The sequence below is a fragment of the Anopheles funestus genome, chromosome 2RL, assembly GCF_943734845.2.
Source record: "Anopheles funestus chromosome 2RL, idAnoFuneDA-416_04, whole genome shotgun sequence".
NCBI classification, from domain to species: Eukaryota; Metazoa; Arthropoda; class Insecta; order Diptera; family Culicidae; genus Anopheles; species Anopheles funestus.
In genome coordinates, this window is record NC_064598.1 from 80,495,661 (window position 1) to 80,516,415 (window position 20,755).

General features: G+C 39.3%; 1 protein-coding gene across 2 annotated transcripts in view; it reads left to right on the forward strand.

The window, feature by feature from the left end:
• The window catches only part of LOC125760743 (uncharacterized), a 36,103-nt gene extending 15,921 nt beyond the window's left edge, over positions 1 to 20,182 (forward strand). Inside the window, exons 2-7 of one of the 2 annotated variants that reach the window (XM_049421171.1) lie at positions 8,100 to 8,308; positions 9,882 to 10,017; positions 10,106 to 10,239; positions 11,794 to 11,916; positions 13,596 to 13,824; positions 14,230 to 14,729. In XM_049421171.1, the coding sequence (XP_049277128.1) occupies positions 8,100 to 8,308; positions 9,882 to 10,017; positions 10,106 to 10,239; positions 11,794 to 11,916; positions 13,596 to 13,824; positions 14,230 to 14,294 (896 nt within the window). In that variant the 3' untranslated portion in view covers positions 14,295 to 14,729. Of the gene's footprint in view, positions 1 to 8,099; positions 8,309 to 9,881; positions 10,018 to 10,105; positions 10,240 to 11,793; positions 11,917 to 13,595; positions 13,825 to 14,229; positions 14,730 to 18,170 lie in introns of those variants that run through there. The other variant, XM_049421170.1, reaches the window with a different exon arrangement.
• The last annotated feature ends 573 nt before the right edge of the window (positions 20,183 to 20,755 follow it).

Below are 20,755 nucleotides of genomic sequence, written 5' to 3' on the forward strand. Positions count from 1 at the left end.
TCGATGGTTTCGATGGAATATTGAATCCCTCCCAAGTGGATTAAAAGCCATCAAACTGCAAGCATGACATGTATGTGGATGGGTGGGAAGAATCGTGCATGGGATTGGGAAGTTTAGTTATGAAAAGTGAAGAAAATTTATTTCGATATCAACTTTCAGTCATATCGTCAGCTTAAACGCGAATAAAATCAATTAAATTTAAATAGCAATAAGTAACACAATTCTTTGTGGTTTTCTGTGCGTTAGCGTGATAAACGATTGCATTGGTGCTATGACACAACGCACCAACTTTTCCCTGTCTGCTTGCGAGGCAACTTTCCACTTTATGCTTTCCTAGTATTTATGTAGTTCATTAGCTTTGCTCCTGGTTTGCTGGTACCGGTTTAAACTACGCAAAGTGTTTAGGGGTTTAGCTCACTTTGAAGTTGTTTTACCTTACGCATGCAACCATTCAGCCCGGACGATACCTCGATACCCGTACGGATCGGTGAATTTTTCAAACATCCAACCACAAACATAGTTACGAAGCGCCGGAAGTAGTTGGTACGGTTGATGAAAGGGAAACGACACAGAGAGAAGAGAGAGGGAGAGAGAGGGAGAGAGTGAGCATTAATCTAATTTATCTGCAGCTGCTTTGTGGATGGGAAGAAAGGAAAAGGCGGGGAAAAGTACGAGATGGAAAGCTTTTCATGTGGTTTGGAAAATTCCTTCAACAACCAGCAATACCCAAACCGGACCTGGGGTGCGTGGTAATCGTACCTGTTCGATTACTTACCCCGGTTGCAGATCGTTTTGAGGAATGAAACCAAGCACCCGAAGTTGCTCAAAAGTCGGAAAAGCCAATGATGAAGTACCTTCATGCCAGGAAGTACGCAAAGAATATGAGCACCAAAGGAAGAGGACGCACACTTTATTGCAGCCAAAGTGCCTGGCACATGAATGTTTCGAAATATGATTGATATCTTCGTTCGTTCTGTCCGGACTCCGGAGTGCTTGCTCCATTCGTTCACTTCGCACAATGTACGGGATCGGTGTATTATTACGATCGTTCCCGTGCGGTGCTTAGCTGCTTAGTTTCCAGGTCGGGTCGGGTATCCACTGCAAAAGGGAAACAATTTTTACCTCTTTTACTACGTGTCCGTTTGGGCGTTTCATTCGCAAGCTGGGAAGCACAAAACAAAATCCGTCCGGTAATCGATAAACTTAAAAACCATTTATCAACATTGACTGCTAATATCCTGTCAGTAACCGTAGCGAAATAACAAATTGAATTCAACTCATGATCGGGTTTCCCATCCACCTTCTCTTCACCCTTTTTCCCCCCTTTTTTCGAAGGTCGATCCAAAAAAACCCCAAAAAGTTGGTGGAAAAGATTGTTCCGCACCAAGTAGCGAATCGACGAGTCGCCCTCCCGAAAAAATAAAGCAATCCAAAACGAAAACAAAACAACAAACTTCTGTAATGCCACCGAATGGAAAGCATAAAAGCTAGAAGTTGGACATAAAACAAATGGCGCTTGTTTTTTTTTTTTATACGACTCGTAAATCAATTGCGTTCACCACTCGGTTGGGTTTTGTTTTTATTTTTCGGTGGGAAAACGAAAACCTCCAAAACGCCCGAACAGCAAAGGGGTGAAACGCACGATTAGACGGCAAGCGTATGAGTGTTACTGACCGGCTGAGCCAACAGGCAGGGCTTAGAGGGACGCTTTTTATGGGCGCCCTGTTGAGAGTCCTTCGAGATTTCCGTAGAATGGTAGCATTAAAAAAAACAAACAGGCGGTTTCGGTCCTTCGTGGTGGAAGAAACGAAGAAACGAAAGTTGTTATCTTGCCACTCTGATCGTATCATTTGCTCACTTGTATTCCTGTGAATAATGGGAAGATAAACATGGATAGTAAATAAAGTTTTTGTGTTATTTCTTATTTTAATGCGTTTTTTTCTAGCGCACAGCTTTTCGTACAATGTTTTTCGTATCGATCAAACGGTTGGGCAGTATAATGAATCTTACAAAATTAAGATTGAAATAAATACAATTTTTCATTGACGCTAATTGGTGTATCAGTGTGTGTTCTTTTTTTTGAGAAAATTTATCTCAAAATCAATTTAAAATCACCTTTTTTTATTAAAACATATTGTTCATTAGAGATGAGACTCTTTTTAGTGAGTCAACTCAGAGCGAATGAGTCGGTATTAGGAGTCAGCTCGTTTAACGACTCATTTCGAAGTCATAAAAAACCCGGCATTAGCGTATAAGTCAAGGTTCGTTCATTTTACTCACTCATGAGCATGTAAGCATGTAGCCGTGGTGAATCGAGTTGCAAAAAGAGGAAATCAAATAATGCTTTAAATAAAAAAAAGAATGAAAAGTAATAAAAAAAATTTAAAAATTATAAAAATTTGAAAATTCCCTAAGCCTATAGAATTTTTGGGAAATTTGGCGACAAAATTGAAAAAAATCTATAAATTTGGAAATTTTCTAAGGTAAAGCCTCAGCTTTTTTTTGAGCAATTCAGCAAAATTTTTAAATGTGATATACTTTAATGCGAATTTGTTGCAAAAAGTTTCATTTCACTCAAATAATGCTTTAAACACAAAAAAGAATAAAAAATCGGAAAAAATTAAAAAAAAAATTTCAACTCAAAAATTTCATAAGGCTTACCCCTTACGTTTTTTTTGAGAAATTTTGCAAAAAAAATTAAATTGATTTATTTTAATGCCATTCGGTTGAAATAAGATTCTTTTCACTCAAATAATGTTTTAAATAAAAAAAAGAATAAAAAAAATAAGAAAATTTAAAAAATTCAAAAAATTTGAAAATTTCATAAGTCTCATTTTTGCACCAAGTTTTGCCTATAACTCGGTCGGTATCCAACGGATCGCCAATCTTTAACCTGTGGTCGATAGATGGCACCAATGGCTACATTTTCTTCTTGGACGGCCATGCCCTCCGATGTCCGTGCCAGAAGTTATGCGAGGAACCAAGTTCCATACCCTGTTTGAGAAAATGTAAAATTTTCCTCATTTTTGAGCAATGTAGCAAAATTTATAAATGTGATAAATTTTAATGCGAATTTGTTGCAATAAGTTTCTTTTCACTCAAATAATGCGTTAAATAAAAAAATAATAAAAAATCAGAAATAAAATTTAAATAAATCTATAAATTTGAAAAGAGTGTATATTAGCGTACTTTTACATTATTCTTCTAAATCTCATGCATTTTCATCTTGGTTACTCCTTTAGACCTTATGAACGCTGTAAATTTATGCTCTCTATTGACCGATTTGCGTCTAATGTGGAAGCATTGTAGAAGCGCCGAAAGCTATGCAATTCTTTGTTTTTTTCCAACATTTCTGCAATTGTTATGTTATATCCTAATCAATGGCATAATATTGCCTGGGTTGCATGATTTATTTTAATGGCGTTTTTGCTTCAGAATTAGAAATTGTCATTTGAAGGTTTTCTTTAATTTGAGTTATAACACTCTTTTCAATTTTTCTTATATAAATACTTAGCTGAGTTTGATTCAAAATTTATACCAACTGGAGAAGGGTTCATCTGGGAGAGATTTAATTATTCTGCTAAAAATTAATGTACAACACAGTGATAACAAACAATCCAGCAATGGAGAAACGATTATAAACTTTAAAGTATTATTTGAAAGGAGTAACACGTTGTTGGCATCTTTTTAAAATCCTTTTAATTTGCAAATTATTTACTCTTTCCAATATGTAAATTAAATTTAAATAAACACATCGAAGAAACTAATGAAACTGCATCAAATGGAGAAGCTTACGAATAAAAAAAAATATTTAAAGAATCCCTTTGTTTGGCTAATGATTCTCACTCAAAGCATTTTGTTCTGCGATTTGCAGACTTTAAGGTTAATTAAACTCTAAAATAAAGCTACATAGTTGCCTAATGTAACTAAAAACATTTTCAATGAAATTTTTCCAGTAGAAAGCAAAGAAATCTCTTAAAAATACTACGTTTATTTCGCATAATCAATACTACTAACAATTAAGCTATATTAATTGTCTGCCTAAACATGATCCATTATGATTTTCCCATTAGACGATCTTGCTCTGTAGACGTCGTACCATTACCGAAACATTTCCCAAAAATTATCAGCACGTTCGAAATCGTTCCACAAACACAAAAAGCTCTAAGATAGTGATTAACGAAATGAAAAGCCAGCCGTAAACTCTCCTCTCCTACCATGCTGGCCTATTAAAACATTAGTTCCGTACGAAAGCGTGGCTAATACGAAAAAAAATAAAACCAGGAACAAGCAGCAAATGAAAACGAACATCGAAACGATGTACGATTCTCATTTGGAAATGATCCAGAAATGAATCTTACGCCATACTGGAACCGGCTTTTGGGTAAGATTCTAGTTTTTCCGCACGCTGAAACCCGGGACAGGGGGCCAGGAGCATCAAATTACTCCTGAAATGTCTATAAATCTTGACGAAAAACACATAAATTATGTGGCGCCGCTAAACGGTAGCCGAAGTCGAAGTTTGGTGGGTTTTAGTTTGATGCCGATTCGTTTTGCAGTTGGGGTGATTTGCATGTTGGATGAGTGTATCGTAGGAACTTACCTACCTAGTTCATCGACGAACACCATTGTCCATTAATTTAGCGATGCTCAAGCTCTCAATTTGCTTCCGGTACGATACGGTATGCGTCATATGCAAGCGTTAAGCGAATGCCGTGATAAACTCCCGAGCGAATGCCTCGGGAGGGAAAAAATAGCGATTCTTTTCCACTTCTACCACGGTTCCTGCAGGGGTTTCGCTTTTCCTGAGGAAGCAAACTTTTTACACTGTAGCTCTCGATTTCGCGTGCTAAAAACTAAACCACTTCTCCGCCAGCTTTCGAAGTAGCGAGCCCAGGACCGAACGGCATAGGGATAATGGCTTTTTGAGCTCATATAGTTAAGGATTTCCCATTTTCCCCTGCCGTTTATCCTTGCCGATCCGTATTTTCGCGTTCGAAAGTGAACTCAAAGTTAACTTTTGCCTAACACAAAAAAAGAAAGCGAGAAAGAAACTGAAAAGTGGAGAAACTGTGCCGAAAAATCTTTCAAGGACCGTGCGTTCGTGCAAAATAGTTTACCAGCGGTACGGATAATGCCTCGTTAATGATCAAAAGTTTGTGTTGGCCTTTCTCTTCGACCTCCTCGCCGCTTTAAAAAAGCCCCGGAACAACCACTCAGAGAGGAGCAAAAAAAAAACGGGCGAATTGAAGTGAAATCTAGCAGAACACTTTACGGTTTGGAAAGGGGCAGCAGCATTACCGCTAGTTGGACAGATCTTTTGGCAGGCAAGCTGGCACCGAATCGTTGTCATTTTACTGCACGCTACTACAAGGCTACCTCGTGTATGTATTTGGGACTGTGGCATGTTCCATTCGATACGGAAAATCCCAACAGCCCTGAATAGTGTGTCCCAAAGTAAAGGAAAAAAAGGAACGGCCTATAAAGATGACCGCTTTATGACCGCTGTCGTTCACATATTTTATCAATTTTTCCATCACACCAAGCGGAACAGCAGGACAGTCATCTTTCGATTCCGAACATCTTTCCGTTCGCTCCTTCAGGATGGCCTATCGCCTATCAGAGACAAAGATCAAGATCCATAAGAAGTCGACGTTGACTATGTGGAAACGCTTGTGCAATGCGCGTTGTGGCACGATTATCGTCATGTGCTGCACGGGATTTATGTCCCACCGGAGATGGTGCGGAGAGTCATCCCGGTTCGTGTGCAACATGTGGCAGAGCATGGTTGACGGCCAGCCAGTGCTTTTCTTACATCTTGCCTAATTGGCACTACAATTGATATCTCGCGGGAACGCACCAGCTGCGCTGTACGTGCCGGGAACGGTTGCAATTCGGTGTTGGCCTGACACACAAAAACGGTACCAATTGACATCGTATTGTTATGGCCAGACTAGACGAAGATGTCTTTATTATTAGTACCTAGCTTTTGTACGCTCCTGGTTACGGCCATGTTGCCAGATAAACGGTTATCTGTCAAATGGTTGAACGTTGACACTTAAGCGATCAAAGCAAGCAGCAATGTGATCCTCTTTTAATGCCATTTGTTACCATGGTATCTCACGATGGTTACAAATCTTTATTTTATGTCCTGTTTGCTTCATCCAAGCACCGGTGTTTTTCTTTATAATCCGCTACAATCTACGGTAGCCGGTTTGTCGTCGCTATTGTTTCCATCTTTAAGCTACACCATCTACACTCAGTCACAGTTGATGCGTTTGGTATGGCTGTTCAACATGAAAGTGACACCGACACCTTCCACCTTCCCATTTCCCTAAATCCTTTCACTACACAAAATGCTTCCTCCCCTCCCTTTAAATGGAGAGCAAAAACACACAAAAACACAAACAGACAAATTGTAGTAGTCGATTAAAAACAGACTTTCGCCATCGAAATTGGCGTAACAGTGAAATTTAATTACTTTCCAACAGTGTAATTACACTTGAAACGATTGCCTGCGACGAACACGTACACGGTACTCTTACTGGGGAAGATTTTTTTTTTAGTTTGTGGTGGTGTTTGTGCGATGTTTCAGTTTCTCCATTGTGTGCGAGCCTCCCTGCGACACATTTGCTCTGCTCGTCCGTTGAAAGTTACAGCCGGACGCAATGGTAACAGTTCCGAGAGGCTTACACCATTCGGAAAAGCCAAAAGCAGAGGTAGAAAAAAAGCTGTAAATGTGCTATACGGCGTAACAAATAAAAAAACGAAGGAAACTTAAATCGTCCACTTGGCTAATGAGAAGTTGGTTAGTTTGATTGAAAGGAAAACTTTCGGTGACTTTACTTTGTTGTAGCGTCTTTTTTTTTTTGTTTTAACTTTTAACTACTTCCGCCAGCATGGTAGGTCTTGGGGTCGAGATAATGTTTATCTTTTTTTTTTGCTAGATTAATAGTGTAGGAAGTTTTACAAGCGTTTTATTATAGGTTACCGGAAGTTGCGTGTTTATTCAGACTAAAGGAAGCGTTCAATTGAGGGGTTTTAAAAGCAGCAACGAACGCAGAGTTGTATTGTGATTTATGAGGGTAATAGAAACATTAGGTGGATATATTCAAATCGCTTGTTGGTTATCTGTCAGAAAACAATACGTAATAAAATATGCTTACGGTTCTTTAGTCGGTATTTAATGTTTCTGCTTCATTTCCCTTTTAAAAGCTCTTAATAGAAGATCGTTTTTCTATCCCACCGTAATTCAAAATATAGACTTATGTGCAAAACAGTCCCATTTCGGTTTCAATTCCATGGAAAGCAATTTTTATTATTTTCTATTTTAACATAACTTATATTGTAAAGTAAAAAAAACCATAGTGTAAAAAGCTACGGATACCAAAAAATAAGCTAATTTTTTTTGAAAATTTAGTTTCAATTTGCTGGTGATCGATAAATTGGAACATTTTGTTATTGCAGATTGCATGTTTTCAATGGCGTACAGCAACTTGTTTGGTTAAAATGACTTTCTGCTCATTGTAAATTGAAACCAGTTATTCAAAAATATACATAAGCTTATCTTTCTTCCACGAGCAAAGAAAATCACTATCAAATGAAATCAAAAACCACTTTCCACCCGGTCTCAACACATTATCAGTTGACATTTTATGAAAGTTCACTCTTTTATTCGCTAATAAATCGGATCATTACAAAACCGTTCAGTGCGAGGTTTTAGTGTGGCCATTATCTTGCTTTGAAGAAGCAAAAAAAAAAAAACAAGCTGGAAAAGTATAATCTCATCCTATTTTTATCGCTAAGTATTCAACCCAAATCGTTACGTCGGCAAAATCGCTTAAAGTCGATTATTGACTCTATCGACACCAACATGCACAGCAGATGGGTTTCGTGTTCCACCGCATCTCGCATCTTTTCAGTGTTAGTTGGGTTTGTTGGGTATCAATGTAAACCCTTTATCAAACCTCACCAGCTTCCCCCTTACCCTTAGTTAACATGAAGCTTTTCATACAAATGCAATTTCCATCACGCGAACGATCTTTAGCTCATCCCAATTTCGTATTCTCTCTCTCTCTCTCTTGCGCTCATTTTCACAGATCTCGTCATCACGCTGAAGGACGTGCGCGTCAGTGTTCCGGTTGCCATCAAGCGGGGCGATAATGCAAATTTGATCTGCCATTACGACATGGAGGGTGCCGAGCTGTACTCCGTCAAGTGGTACAAGGGAAAGCGCGAGTTTTTCCGCTACACACCGAAGGAAATTCCCGCCCTGAAATCGTTCGTCGTCGCAGGACTGTCGGTGGAGGTGAGTACGTTTGCTGGTTGGAGATTCACGGCACGGAAGTCACGGATTCCCCCATTCTTGCAACACGTTAGTGTGCAACAGCTAGCAGCACACACTGTGGAAGCGACTTCGCGAACCAGAGAAATACTACCAGAACCGGTTTGCAGAACTGTTCTCGACTAAATTGTAGCCAGAAGTTACGGTCTACAGACACTGACGTCAGTCAGCTGAAAGAACGGCGGCGGAATGGAAATATGCATCACCAAAGCTGCAGCACAGCACCGGATGATGATGATTTCTAATCGGGAATTTTCTTCCCACACGCTCGCAATTTTGTTACACAGATCAACGGGATCATAATTATCATTCCTTTGTTGTTCGTGCTGGAGTTTGTGTTTTTTCACTTTCTCTCTCACTCTCTCTCTCTCACACTCGATCTCGTTTTGCTCCTTTATTTTAACGGCACACCATCGTTCCAGAGGGCTTGGCATAGCCGGTGCATTTCAGATGGTTGCTGATTAACGATGCTGAATCGGCACGCTGGCTTACACGGCGCCCTGGAAAGCGGCTCGTGCACAATTAGTTGCCGGAAGAGGAATTGGGTTAGTCGATGGTGCGGCATCGTATAATGACCTGATTGTGTTGCACTGTTGCACACTAATGATGTGTCTGTCGGTGCAGTTTTCAAATTTCATACTCCATTTGTGTGCTTTTAGCCGTTTCGTATAATGTGTTTTCGATTTCGATTGAATAAGGATTCTGTTGGTGCGTAATTTCAAACGGCTAAAAAGAAAAAAAAACAGGAAAAAATATATTTTTTTAATTCTATTTTGCATCAAATCTACTTTTTCTTAGCATAACGATCTTAGGCTCAACATGCTGACCATTTCTGGCTTACTAAACTTAGTTTTTTTCTCGTAGCCATTAGTCTTGTCGTTTGAAACCGTTGTTGCATACAGCATCAGGCCGTCCATTTTGAATCAAAAATATTTATTAAATTACATTTTTATAGACATATTTTTTATATGCAGCATGAAGTATATCTTGCAATCGCATAAATTGAAACAATTGAATTTCAATCGATTAAAATATTTTCATTACCACTTGCAAACTGAACCTTGTCACACAAAAAAATGGTAAAACATCCGATTTATGATACAAACGATCAATAAATATATGTTCAAACCGGAAAAGGACACTAAAGTATCGCATAACAACAGTAACAAAACCTACTAGAGCGATGAAATCGGTTTTCCTTCCACATGACAGATCAACCATTTACAGTATAAATGTCAGTGTACGTTACCATAAAAAAAACAAAGCAGCAACCGTGATACCATAGCAACAAACATCAGCAAAAATAGTTCTATCCCAGTTGCATATAATTTTACGCTTCCGCTAACAGGTTACCTAGCGCGTTTCGTTTTGTTGCGCTTTCTATGTCCAACGTTTGATGTTGTGAGCGATTTATTGAAAAAAAAGTGTCCCAACAAGAGAAGTGTGAACCTACACCATGGTGCTGACTTTTAAAGTCGTGTATATTTTTTCATTTTTGTTTGCTAAATAACTTCCTTTTGTGTTTTATTTATTACAGCGCCCTCTATCAAACGGTAGCCATCTTACATTGATGGCCGTCGAGCCAACGGCAACGGGCAAATACAGTTGCGAAGTATCAGCCGATTTGCCATCGTTCGATACGATGATCGTATCCAGCGAGATGGAAGTTGTTGGTAAGTGTGTAATGCCCCGCCGGGTTGAGTAATTCAGAATAATCATTTATCACTTTTCCTTTGCTTTTCTTTTATCATATCTTACTAGACGTTCCTGTAACAAAGCCGCTAATTACGGGCATCAAACAGTTCTACCGAATAGGTGACGTAGTGCTGGGAAACTGCACGTCCTACAACTCGAAACCAGCTGCCAATCTTACCTGGCTGTTGGATGACAAAAAGGTATGTCCACCACCACACCCTATGGAAGATCCGTTACGGCTTCCCAGTCGTTCCTGGAACTTGGCAGCCTGAAGGGCTTAGGTCGTATGACATTGAAATCCGATACGGAACCAATGGTTGGGGTCTCAAACCATCGTTCGTCTGCCCTGCTGGGTGCCAGAGAGATAGAAGGAGTTAGAAATTCAATCAACATGGGAAATCGTTTTATGTATTTAATTAAAACTTTAATCCTTCGGAATATCAATCTTCCGGTGTCGACAAATCCCTGTCATCACACTGCGACAGGCACGGTATGATGGAACGTTACATTGCTTCCAGTGAAAAACCAGCGCCCGGAAGCGATGTGTTGTGGAATGCTTGACGAAAGGAGAAAGTTCGCACGGTGGTGCTCTGGTTTTGCTAGTAAATAGTAAATGCTACCAGGCAGTAATTCTGGCAGCATTACGAATCTAAATCTCCACTCCGTAAGCCACTCTCAGGTTGCTCAGTTTGTATTTTATTTACCCCTGTAAACTTATGCTGCAAAGGAAAAGGGGGGGGGGGGGGGGGGGGGAAAGCGGGTTGAATGGCGGGGCGAGCGGAGGTTTGACGATGTCGAGTAGCAAACACAATTCCCTTTTGGGATGGGGACAGTGTCGTTCCCTGGTTCCATATGGCACCATACAGTATGTCTGTTTATTCCGCCGGTCCGATGCTTTTGCGTATGTTGGAATACGGTTTCCATCGTGTGAGCGTGCTAATGTTGCCTAGATAAGGTACCCGGGGCTGGACAGTATCTTGAACGATGCAACAACACCATGCTCAATCCCTTAGGACTTGGGTGGGTGGGTGGTTGAAGCTCCCACACCTTCAGTCGGGCGAGGTTTGGTTTGTATCTTGAAGAGCATTCATGTAATTTTGCTTAACAAACGGACTGGCCGTAGCTGGTGTGCATATCGGACACCGGAACAGGAAGTGACAGTAGCGCTTCTGGTGTGTCGGCTTTGGAGTTTGGGAAGCGATTTTGTTGGCACGAGATAAACATGAGAAGAATTTGTTGCAAAGATTCATCATTTCGGACGAGTGCTTTGAAAAGTTGTTAATTTTTTTTACCTTCCTAGCTTAAGGGCTTCCTTAAGCTATGCGTTTCCCTGCATTTTAGTATCGTACTTTTAGGAACATATTTGGATACGAATAGTATTTTCCTCGTTGTATGATGGTGTCTATTCATTGTTCATTTTGACTTAAATTTTATTTTCATTTTGATATATTGAACGTTACACATCAAAATATCTTCAGTTAATGATTCCAGTTTTGTTTTAACTCTAATTTATTTGTTTATCATATTATTTATAATTTTATGCTCTATTTAAAATGACGACCAAATGAGTTGAGACTCATTTCAGTAATTAAAAACTGCAATTAACTTAAGGAAAACGAGATATGATCACATTATTACGGAAATTAAAGCTAATAATTAATGACTAAAAGCAAGACGATTCCACCGGTTAAACAACAAATTACTAATTGTCCTCTTTTTCTAATACAATTTCCCATTTTTTGCCATATTTGCAGATCAATGCATCACAAATGATGCAGTATCCGGTGTATAAGGATCATCGAAGCGGACTCGACACCTCTACCCTTGGATTGTTTTTCCATCTCTCCCATCATTTTCTTGGGCGAAGTAAACTGAAAGTAGGTGATGTGTACAACTTATAATTACAAACATTTCACGAAATAGCCTATCCCAACTATTCCTTCCTACTGCGAGTGTACTTAAATCGAGCATGTTTCTTTTTAGTTATTTCCTGGCGGTTTACTACCAGCGTTACAATTTGTTACACAGAGGCGAGGATGGAGGGTGAAGAAGGTTCAAATTTTAAATAGGCAAATAAAATAAGATGCTTCTAATATTCTGGATTTTATCGTAAAAAATGTCAGCTATGGAACACATGAGCGATAGTGTGAATAAGTAGAGTGAAAACGACTCTTTCTTTTCATAAATTTTCCCATGATCCTACTTGAAAAATATCCAAAAACGATTCTTCGACATCAAGAAAACATCCAATGGAGGAGGTCACACTTACTTCTATCCTCTAGCGGTCGATCTTGTACATCTTTTTTCGCATCTTATAATTGATCATTGATCAAGATCTTTTCGAGATCGGATGAAAAGGAAAATAATTCTTCATGGTTTCCAATGGGTTCATATCATTTCGCATTATTTTGGGTTTTTCAAACTATTACGTATATAATAGAGAGATGATGCTTTCAGCGTTACGTTTTTGCATTACGATATGGAGGTAGAGGGACAAAAATTCGTAACTTTTGCGTTACGTGGTAGTTGAATCATCTCTTATTAATATTTTCTTTCACCCTTTTTTAGTGACCTACTTAGAAAGGAAATCAATTGTACGCTTGATTTTGTTGGAAAGATTTTTCAAAATTAAAATCGGATAAAACGAGTCGAGTGATTTAAATTGTTTCAAAACATACTTCCTTCCCTTGGAATGCAATGTTGGTTCATTGCTCGCTTCCTGAAACACTCACTAGACTTCCTTTCAACCAGGAATCTAACTTCTGCCGGAAACAAACAACATCGTCATTTTCCGCCACATTGACAACGTAGCAGGAAAACTTCGGAACGCGCCTGATATTGGGTGAAGAAGGGCCCGGTGCGACGTGAAAGTGTCGCATGAAAAGATGTACAAATATGAAAGATAAGAAGCAACGAGTTTGTGTTTTTTTTCTCTCATCCCACTCCATTTGTCCGTTGACTTTCAGCCGCTTCGTTTCGCTTTCATCTTAAGAAAAAAAAGCGCCTCCTCAAAGATAGCGGCTCAATGCTTCTATTTTCCACCGTTTGTCCGTTTGAGGTTCTGTTTTTTTTTTTTTGATGCAAACATAAATAATCGTTTGCTTCAAGAGACAGCCATCAGTCGCTTTCATGTTCACTCAAGCCATTTTCCTCTGGCCGAAAGGGTGGGCAAGTTGTGTACGATTTCTTCTTCGTTCGCATTCGCGTAGGCAAGGAAAGAGCATCCGAAAGGATTCGCTTGTGTATGGCGCTATTTATCTTTTCCATCGCATCGCAACAGCGAAAGTGTGGTACATCTTTCAGTCAGTACAGTCAGTTCAGTACATCAAGTCTTCAACACTCTGTTTACGCCGATCGATGATGCGTGACATTGATTAGCAACAAAAAAAAACAGAAAAGGAAAGCAACTTCGTTAGTTGGTTAGTTAGTTAGCGGCGTACCGTTTCATCTCGATCTGACTCTTGTTTATAAACCAACCACTCAGCCATTTGCGCATATTTTTTGCAGTGCTGTCACAAACTAACTTACTTTTGCGTTTATTTTCTTTCATCTGCAGTTTAGCTGCATTGCAAAAATTCACGACGTCTACGAACAGCGCGTCGATCGGTGGATCGAGGACGAACGACCGAAGCTGATGGCCGCCTCAGCGTCACCGGTTGGGCTGAATCCCGTGAACTACGTACATTCGATTTACGACCAATCGTCGGCCGCATCTTCCTACCATCATCACGATGGTAGTGATTTCGACAATCAGAACAGCGATGCTTACATGACACAAATACAAGGTAATTTTAATGGTAAATATTTACTACACATTTCCAGATTATCACAAAAAGAAATTTACTGAAAAGTGTAAAAATAAGTCATTTTGTGTTGCGGATTGTATGCATTTAGGCTCCATCTTGAATATGTAATATAGTTTAAGCATTGTATGTAGTGCTGTCTGCTCAGTATTGATGAGATAGATAAGTTGGAAGACTCGTTTCAGAATGATACTTAATTAGGATGTCAAACTAAATTAGTTCTAGCTGGTTCACTTGAGCCGTGAACCATTTTATCGTATCATCCCACTCAAATGTGTATCAGCAGGTGTACAGGTGTTCCGTATACCGGTTGAATGTAAAACAACTATCACGCCTACATACAAAAGCACTACACAAGATGGTCTTTCTCGTCCTTTGGGGAAACAGGCTCCGCAAACAGAACAAGTTTGCAGTACTGGCGGAGTCGGTGTTACAAGCCTATTATGCTATGACGATTATAGCTTAACTCTGTGAACGTTTCTGTGAATTTGTGTAAAGTTCTGCCAAGGCGATTATCATTGGCCATTTGATTAACCTCTGAAATGCAAGTATAGCAACTGCTGGACGAAAGAAGCTTGCCGTCACGTTATACCACGTGAGTGGTTTGAAATTAGAACACGCCTAGATGTATGCAAAGTAATCATACTATGAACATGGTGAATAACATAAACACAACGAACCTGGCACAAAACCATAGAGTAACAAGTAATTTACACATGCTAACCGGTAAAATCAGAAATGGCACGCTAGAACCCTCTTGAGGCTGTAGTCCCCCAAAAGAAGAACCGGTAAAACGGACTATGTCGATTTCATCGACATATGCTACATTTGCCGTTGTAATCATAATTAGGAGCAGAATTGGGACCTTGTAGACATGAACCCACGACATGACACGACATTTTTTAACTATAAGTTACCTTACTGATGAGCTATGTGAATGCTATGTGAAAAGGTTTTTGTTTTATTAAAAGTACCAAACATTTTGTTATTGAAATTTCGCATTTTACATCTCAAATTACTAGGCCATGTTGAAAAATGTCAGGCCGAAAAATAAAACAACAACAAAAAACGATGCTATTTCTGCAAGTATGGATATGCTTTTTGGTATTGGTAGGTCACAAAACGCTCAAAAGAAAGCAACGATGGTTTTGTGCCAAAACACATTTCGGGTAAAACTCTCGTACACGTTTACAATGCCCGTTTGCCTAGCTGCGCTTGCCTCTGTCCCCCCTCGAAATGCGAAGGCACAGACAGAATTCAATTAGTTTGCAGAACGGCACATTCATCGCGAGCTTCGCATGCAGATGAGAACGGAAGCAGAAGTCAGATCGTTGAGCTCTTTTCCACTACTAGCTGGCCTCAGCTGGCCGATTACAGTGCGAGCGACGGAGTTCTTTTTTTTTGGTATCAACTTTTACCGAAAACCCCACACATTAACCCGATGGAGGCGCCCGGTAGCTAACTCTCAGCTCGAACGGTATGCACGCTGCAAGCGTTTTCCGATGGTCGATGACGAAAACGAAAATGTTATTACGTGACCGAACCGCTAGCCAGTAGCCGTAGGTTTTCAGGCTGGTGCTAAAACAGCACCTTTCTTTAGCGTAGTAGCGCCATCATCGAGCGAATAATCGCAAGATGTTTGGTTCGTTGTCTGTGTTCGTTTTTTCTTCTCCTCTCCTTAGGATCCGATTTGCCCTATGGCCAAATTACAAACCATTATGCATCCTGTGTGCTGCTTGCCAGCTGCACGGTGATGCAAATTTGACCGACATTGTAATGATATTGCATTTTCTGGTAAATTGAAAAACCGTTCTGAAGGTTCCTTGGTGCTTTGGAAGATTCTTTTTTTTTAGGGAAAGAGACAGTGAAACCGGAGACCAAGTAACTGAAGCTTGTTATACTTACAACAACCGGTAAAAGTGGAACAATCTCAAAATGTTAAACATACTGATTACTTAAGATCGATGATTTTGCTCCAACGAGAAGATTCTCATGGCGCACAGACTGGCATATTAGTGGATGAGATAATTAATGGCATTACAATGACGATTCGGTTTATAATATTGAGTTCTTGCTTAGTGAAATATTTTCTTATTTTCTCAAGAACAAAAGGCTTTGTTTAGTTTTGTTACTTGTTTAATAATTTATTAATTTCTTCTTAGTTGAATAACATCACTATCGGTAAAGCTTAATATGTTATTCAAATTGCATAACTTTAGGCAATTTTTATTTTATTGTATATTTAATAAAGATGTATATTGTTTCTAATGCTTTTTGGTAGTCATGTCATTAGTTATAACTAGTTAATAGGGATTCATATCAATCTGTTCCCTATTTTAAATCAATAAGAATCGTCCATATCAATTACAAAGTTCGGAGAAAAGCTTCCATTTCCAGAAGCGATTTCATAGTGAAATGATGCTAATTTTTACACTCTCTTCCATGTCTATTTACTCTTTGAACAGGCAAACTTACAAACCCATCCATGCAATCGTTTGTAAGCTCTTTATAAAGTGCAGTGATAGAAAGCCTATTACATTTCCCTTCGATTATTCTCACGCCAACCGATGTTCACCGGTTAAAAATGTTCAACCTGCCAGTTCGAGACGGTCACACCTTGCCTATTTGACCATTGGCACTGAGCCTCGGGGATGGGAGGCTCATGCTCGTTAGAAAAAGGCTAAATGAAGGGACTTTGTGCTTTGTTCGTGTCCTTTTTACACCTTCCAATCTGTACCATGACAGTGGGCGCTTCTATAGTTCCCATGTCCATCACCAAGCGTGTATGTGTGTCCGTTGAAAGGCTGCCACCGTTTGTAACATGCGAACAAACATGAAAGGTTGATATGTCAACAGCTTTCCCATACATACCTCCGACGATTCCAGGAAGCATAACTATGCAGTGCATCTGAAACTAACTGGCGAAACGGCAGTGAATTATTTCGCTTGGAAGTGGTTTTTATTTGCTCCCTCTTTCTCTCATATTAAGCACAGCTTCCAACCCATGAATGGTGAAATGGAGGAAAATTAAACCATATACTGACCTGATAGCGACCGGGGGTGTTTGACCTACTGGGAGGAAAACTTTTAGCGTAATGATTTTCATATTTGTCCTTCGTTACATCGGTGGCGTGTGTTTCATCCTTTTTTTCTTTTGCTGCGTTTCATTCGATACGCTAAAGCAATGTCATAATATGAGGAACGAAGTAAAAACGCCACGATCAAATAAATGGCGACGGAAATTGTGCTGAATGTGTAAGCATAATATGCGCGGGTTATGAAAATGATAACTTCGTTGGAAATTTAATATCCAGAAATATATGTACATATAAGCAGGAATAAGTTTTTGCCAAATTAGATATTGCTTGGAGGGTTATATCACCATCATTTCAGTGCTTAAAACCTACAAAAACAGAGTTTATTTTTGAGTCTGTGAACGAATAGTATGAATTTGATTGATGTCGTAATTTATTTAATTCAATTTTTCTTTATAGCCTGTTTTTTGGATTTTGTAAAGAATTTATATGAAAAATAATTGCAATATTTCAAACACTTTCCAAGTACTCAACTCCATGAAACGAGATTGTTCCGTAGCTGTAAGCAAGTAAACGGTCACTTAATATTTCGTTTCATATATGCAACCAATGTATTCTGTGAGAAAATATCAAAGATAATAAATGAGATATCGACAATGTTCTTCACCCATTGGATAGCAAAATATAAATCAAAATTAAATATTTCTGTCGCTATATGTTGAGTTTACAAAATTAATTGCTGATAAATTGTTGCTAATGTTTCATACAGGTTGATCTAACTGTTGATCTTCTTAAAAAAAAAACAATCAAACACCTCGTCAAAAATCATAAAGTTATTGATCGTGGCGATCTTCAGCTATATGTCATTACTTTTAGATGGTAATTTGTTAGAGAAATATGTAACTAAATAATTAAATTTATGTCATAATATTTTGTTGATTTATATATTTTCAAAAGCTGCCTGAAGAGCATTGCTTTTATTAGTAAAAAAATTCTACCATTTGAAATCACTATCAACGCACTATGAATCGGGTGTTTTTGTATTTGTGTACTATTTATCCAGTCTAGGAGCAAGATTCTGCTTATCGGACATCTTGTTTGAGCTTTTAAGTAGTAGGTCCTAGGGGTAACATTATTCACCCATCTTTTGACACTCTCGTCCATTAATCATTCCGAGCTGTCCCTCTAACCGACCCTGATCGCATGATGATTCTAATTTTAAACTTTTTTTCTTGCATCTTCCCCCTCTCTCTTTCTCACACACACACACATACACTCTCTTCCCCAATGCAGGAGACATGTCATCTTCAGCATCCAGTCTAGGTCCGGGGCGAATAATCCTTACGCTTGGTGTTCTGCATTCTGGCAGCCGGACAGCACTGGCAGCGGTTATGCAAATAGTGTTTTCAACCCTAGTGGCACTGCTTTCCGGTGCAGGAAGTGTAGGTCAACGGCCGGCGTCTTGCGGTCGCCACCGGGGCACCCGTCTCCACTACGCAATCTGAATGCTTTCGGACCCGATCGGTGTGAACATAGCCATAGCCACCAATCCTATCTTCATCCGTGCCACCCTCCCCCTGTTAGTGGGTCAGTTTGGTTTGCATTTTGTGAGTGGTTTCCATTCCCTTTCGGGATGCTCGAGCACCCGGAAATGGACCGGCGAGCGCCATTTAGCATGGTTGAAGCACGGTGGAAAAAATCGTCGTACCCTCCACAATCCCTTTGGTAAGCGATAAACCCGTAAAACCATCCGGTCGGAAGGACGGACATCGTTTCAGTCGCGAGTGGAAACTGTCAAACGGAACGGAAAACATCAAAATCGTAGTAAATGGAATGTGAGTAAATGAAGGAAAAATAAACAACAGCAAAAATAAAAGAACACAGTGAAACCAGCAAAACATCTCTCCGAAGTCGAAGAGGGTCAGTACGGTCAGTATAACGGGCATTCCATTTCGTTGTTGTGCGATGTAAATATGGTTCGTTGCGTTGCTCTGGACAACAGTAGCAGCTTCAGTTTGGTATTTAAAAATGAGAACAAAAAACTAAAAAAAATCTTCCGGCAAAGAGGATAAGGTTCAGTTCATTTTCTTCGTGCAGCCGAGTGATCTTCACGTTAAAAGATACGATGTAAATGCAAGTAAAAACGAAGTAAACAAAAACTAGCGACCATTGAAGGGTACAAACTAGAACGGAACGGAAACGACCCAATATCTCGTATTCAGCCCAAAAATGACAGCCCAAGCTCGAAAGATTGAAGTCGTGAATGAAACAAATTTAATAATAAAATATCCCTTCTCACAGTGTCTGCAAATATTCTTTTTTTTATATTCTCCCCCGAGGTTTAGGTTAGGTCTAGTGACCCTGTAATGGAGTGTGGCATTGAAGAAAGGAGTAAAAAAAACAGAAACCCATGACAGGATATTCATTACTCCGTTCGCCATATTTTGTCTCGCGCGATTTAAAGTGAATAAATTTTGTCACATCCAAACCGACGGTCCCGTTATGCAAAGAGATTGCATGGGAAGGTGCACAATAGAAGAAAAAATCCCTTTTTATTTGTACCATGAAAAGAAAAAAAACAATACAAAGAAGTAATATTGAATATCTGTCACTATGGCTAGGGTAGGATAAAATGAAGGCAAAACAAAACAGCGTCATCCAGAAAGAATAAAAAGTAAGCTGTTACCAGTAATAGCAGGCTGCGAATATGTATTCACTGTATGCGTGTATATGTGTCGTCGCTAGGAAACTCCACTGTCGTCGCTGTGGAAAGTAATTTCCTGTGCGCCCTACTGCGATGCGTTCAGGGTGGGAGAATTATTTGTACACTTCTCGCTCAGTAAGAACTTTAATAGACGGAACATTATTGCGATACGAGTACACGATGCTGATGGGTGCGCGTTGAAGGATGTGTAAATATGGAAAGAAAGAAATACAGTTGTGTATACCGAGATATAGATAAGCCTGCATCGAAGAAGAAAGGTGACAATTAGGAAGGCAATACCTACGTACGGTCGACAATGTGAGCCAGATTCAGCCCATCTGCTCTAGCATTATGGTAAGGGTGAGTGTGTGTGTGGGTGGGTGGATGAATAAAGCACACATCTACACGCAAACATACACATACAAACACAGGGACAATGATAAGGAAGGATGTTTAGGGAGTGTATCAATCGTGAAGTGGCAAGCGAAGAGACGCACGACTGTATAACATGTATAGCGACTGTACTGTAGGCGACTAATGAAAGTATTTGCGAATAAATAATCTAACCCTGGTATAAACATGCCAGTCTTCATGTTTTTTATGTTGGTTATCATTTTACTGTACGGAAGAATGCTTTGAGAAAGGGAGGAATTTGTGCTTTTGACTATTCATCCAATACCTTTTGTGTAGTTGATTACTTACTGCTGAGTGCACATGGCTAAGAGGTAATGTTCACAAAAATGAAGTAACATACATCAAGATATATTTCGGAAAAATGGCTAAATATCTATGTTTATGTGGGTAGGTATATTCTTGCAGCTATCTTTTTTTTCTTTGACGAAATGACAGTAAGCTTTAAAAAAGGGATTATTCATCCATCAATGTAATTTACTCTTAAAAAAACACCCGTCGCTGTATCATTATCACAACGATTAATGTTAAGTAGCAATATGATTCCATCCACTTTATGTACCTCTTTTCGTCCCAATACAATAACCATTTTTCTTAACAGCTTATTAAAAAGATAACGATCGATTATTGGTCTGTTGGAGAAACTTTTTTTTTTGAGAATCACGCTTCATCTCCCGTACAGTGATTACCGTCAGACATAACGCTTCATTAATTATTTACTGGCGGGAATATGGTCATTTTCATATTCTCACATGCACCCATC